General features: G+C 35.3%; 1 protein-coding gene across 1 annotated transcript; it reads left to right on the top strand.

Annotated features, from left to right (window-relative positions):
• The first annotated feature begins 338 nt into the window (after positions 1–338).
• LOC108577852 lies at positions 339–1,218 on the top strand. The gene is made up of 2 exons (XM_017941067.1): positions 339–770; positions 1,178–1,218. The coding sequence occupies exons 1-2, from the start codon at positions 341–343 to the stop codon at positions 1,216–1,218; spliced, it is 471 nt and encodes a 156-aa protein (XP_017796556.1). The 5' UTR covers positions 339–340.
• Positions 1,219–2,839: the final 1,621 nt, after the last annotated feature.

Raw genomic sequence — 2,839 nt, 5'->3', positions numbered from 1 at the left:
AAGGTACAGTAGCGGACAAAAGTTTAAGACGATGATTTGTAAACCGGATTACAAACATCTTATACGCATATTGTTCTTCTATTCGGTTTGTCTCTTTGGAATAACGTAGCTGTATGTTTGACCTTCGTAACCTCAGACAGTCAGTTGTTAAATACAAACAATGTAGGAGTTACAACAGTTAGTTACCGCTTAGCACTTGGAAACAGTGGACATTAGTTTAAGACGATCTGTGTAAAACGTGAGTACGAGTACAGTTTTTGAACATTTTGATTCTGGAATGTCAAAATCATTGTTTAGTGTACCTTTTATTGCTTAAAATTCATTTAGGTAGGAACAGACTATGGGTAAATCAAAGAATTTACTTGAAAACGAAAGGGAACAAATCGTAAGGCTGCGAAAGCAAAGTAAAACCTTCACCGAAATAGCAAATATAGTGAACAGGTCAGAAACGGCTTGTAAACAAGCTTGGTATAAATTTTTAAAGACAGGCATGTATTGCGATCAACCGAAAAACGGAAGACCACGGAAAACAACACCGAAAATGGATCGCCGGATTCATCGATTGAGCGAAAAGGATCGTTTTCGTAGTGCAAATAATATTGCTGCGGAGATAAACTATGAAAACGATACACAAATTAGTGCTAGAACTGTTAGGAGAAGATTAGAAGACTTTAACTTAAGAGGACGAAAACCCCAAAAGAAACCACTGCTGAGTTCTAGGAATCGAAAAAGACGACTTGCATTTGCTAAAGCTCATAAGCATTGGACAAGTGAAGATTGGCAAAAGGTATTGTTTTCTGACGAATCGAAATTCAATCGCGTCTGTTCTGACGGGATACGGTACGTTAGACGTCGAATTGGCGAAAGTTTGAAAACACAGTGCGTTTTAAAAACTCTTAAACATGGTGGTGGAAACGTTATGGTGTGGGCGTGTTTTTCTCGAAGCGGCCCTGGTCCGATATGTCGTATCAATGGAATTATGGACCGTTTTCAATACATGGACATACTCAAGAACACAATGTTACCTTTTGCACGCAACAATATGAGTGATGATTTTATTTTTCAAAATGATAATGATCCGAAGCACACGGCTCGGGTTGTGAAACAGTTTTTTCAAGAAGAAAATATTATCGTGCTGCCGTGGCCGTCCCAATCACCAGATATTAATCCAATCGAGAACTTGTGGAGCATCATAAAAAAGACAGTACAAGGTTATAAACCGAAAAATTTGAATGAACTTTACTCTACAATTGAAACAGCTTGGAGTAATATTACGGTAGATCAATGTAAAAAACTAATAGATTCAATGCCAAGAAGATGTACCGAAGTGATAAGAAATAACGGATATTGGACAAAATATTGAATTTAAACAAAAATTGTGCATATTTTTTTACCAAAACTTAATATTTTTTGTGTAGTCTTAAACTTTTGACCGACGAAATATTATACAGATTTCGTTCCTTTTTTTGTAACTTCGCTACTGAGCAAAATATCAAAACGAAATTTTTTTTGTAAGTGTATAAACAAATGTCTAATTAGTTAATACCAAAAGTAGAACACTGTATTTATATTTTTTATGGAAAGTAAATCAATTATTTATTTTTTCCATTTCGTCTTAATCTTTTGTCCGCTACTGTAAGTTTGACAGGGAAAGGATGCCAAACATAAAACTAAACGGCTTCAAAATTAAATATGTAGAAGTATATAAATATTTAGGAATATACATTGTCAACAAGATGAACTTTAATGCACATGTTAAAAATATACGAAATAGACTTATAAAATACGTTATGGCAATAAAAAGGCATGTGCATGAGGAATGGGGTATTAAAAAGCCTATCCTAAACATATTATATTGGGCAGTATTCATTCCAATAATGTCGTATGGATCCATCATTTGGCATGACAAAGTCGAACATGCAATGATTAAGCGTCACATTTTTTCAGCTCAAAGAGCCATGCTAATCCTGCTTACGAAGTCATGCAGAACCGTATCGACCGTCGCTATGCAGGTCATTGGAGGCTATCTGCCGATAGATCTCGAAATTACTAAATTCGCATTGCTTAAAAAAGTAAAAAGAAACACACACGCTTTTTGGAAGAATTATAATTTTCAGCCGACGGAAAACGAGATTAGACCTGAAATTATTGCGGCAGAAACCACCAAGATCGAAATTGGAATAATTAAGGAATGGCAGAGTAACTGGGACAACGAAACACATGGCCGTATTACTTACAAATTTATTCCAAATGTCACTTTCAGTAACTTAAACTTCTGGTTTGTTCCACACAGATTATGTACTTACTTGCTCACGGGATACGGTTCCATAAATTATAGCCTAAAAATTCGAGGCGTTGATTGCTCGAAGTGTTGTCCGTTCTGCGACAATGTGGTGGAAACAGTGGAACATATCATGTTATGTTGTATAAATAACTGGAACACGCTTATATGCAATAAAAAAAACTACATAGCTTTCATTAAATTTTCGGCAAAACTTTTCACTGAAAGGAAGAATTACTTGCGGAGTAACCAGACTCGCGATAGTGTTTAAACTTACTTGTACATAGCTGTAGCTCCTGCGCCCGCATAACATAGACAAATAAATACTAATGTAAATATAATACAAAAATATGAAATATTTACCTTGTTGCACAGCTCCACGTACATGTGTATGTGTGCGTACATGCATGTACATGTATGTGCTTTTAAGTGTAACGGATGTTCGTACACAGCATCTGAAAACAAAGAAGTAAATTTAGGAAAAAGGAAAAAAAACAGTATCATACTTCTTTGGAAGAAAACAAAATTAAGAACTCAAACTATAGTAGATAAGCAGGT

The sequence above is a fragment of the Habropoda laboriosa genome, unplaced genomic scaffold (assembly GCF_001263275.1).
Source record: "Habropoda laboriosa isolate 0110345459 unplaced genomic scaffold, ASM126327v1 scaffold944, whole genome shotgun sequence".
Classification (NCBI taxonomy): domain Eukaryota; kingdom Metazoa; phylum Arthropoda; class Insecta; order Hymenoptera; family Apidae; genus Habropoda; species Habropoda laboriosa.
The sequence above is the reverse complement of the archived record's forward strand: the minus strand, read 5'-3'. Positions and strand labels throughout refer to the sequence as shown.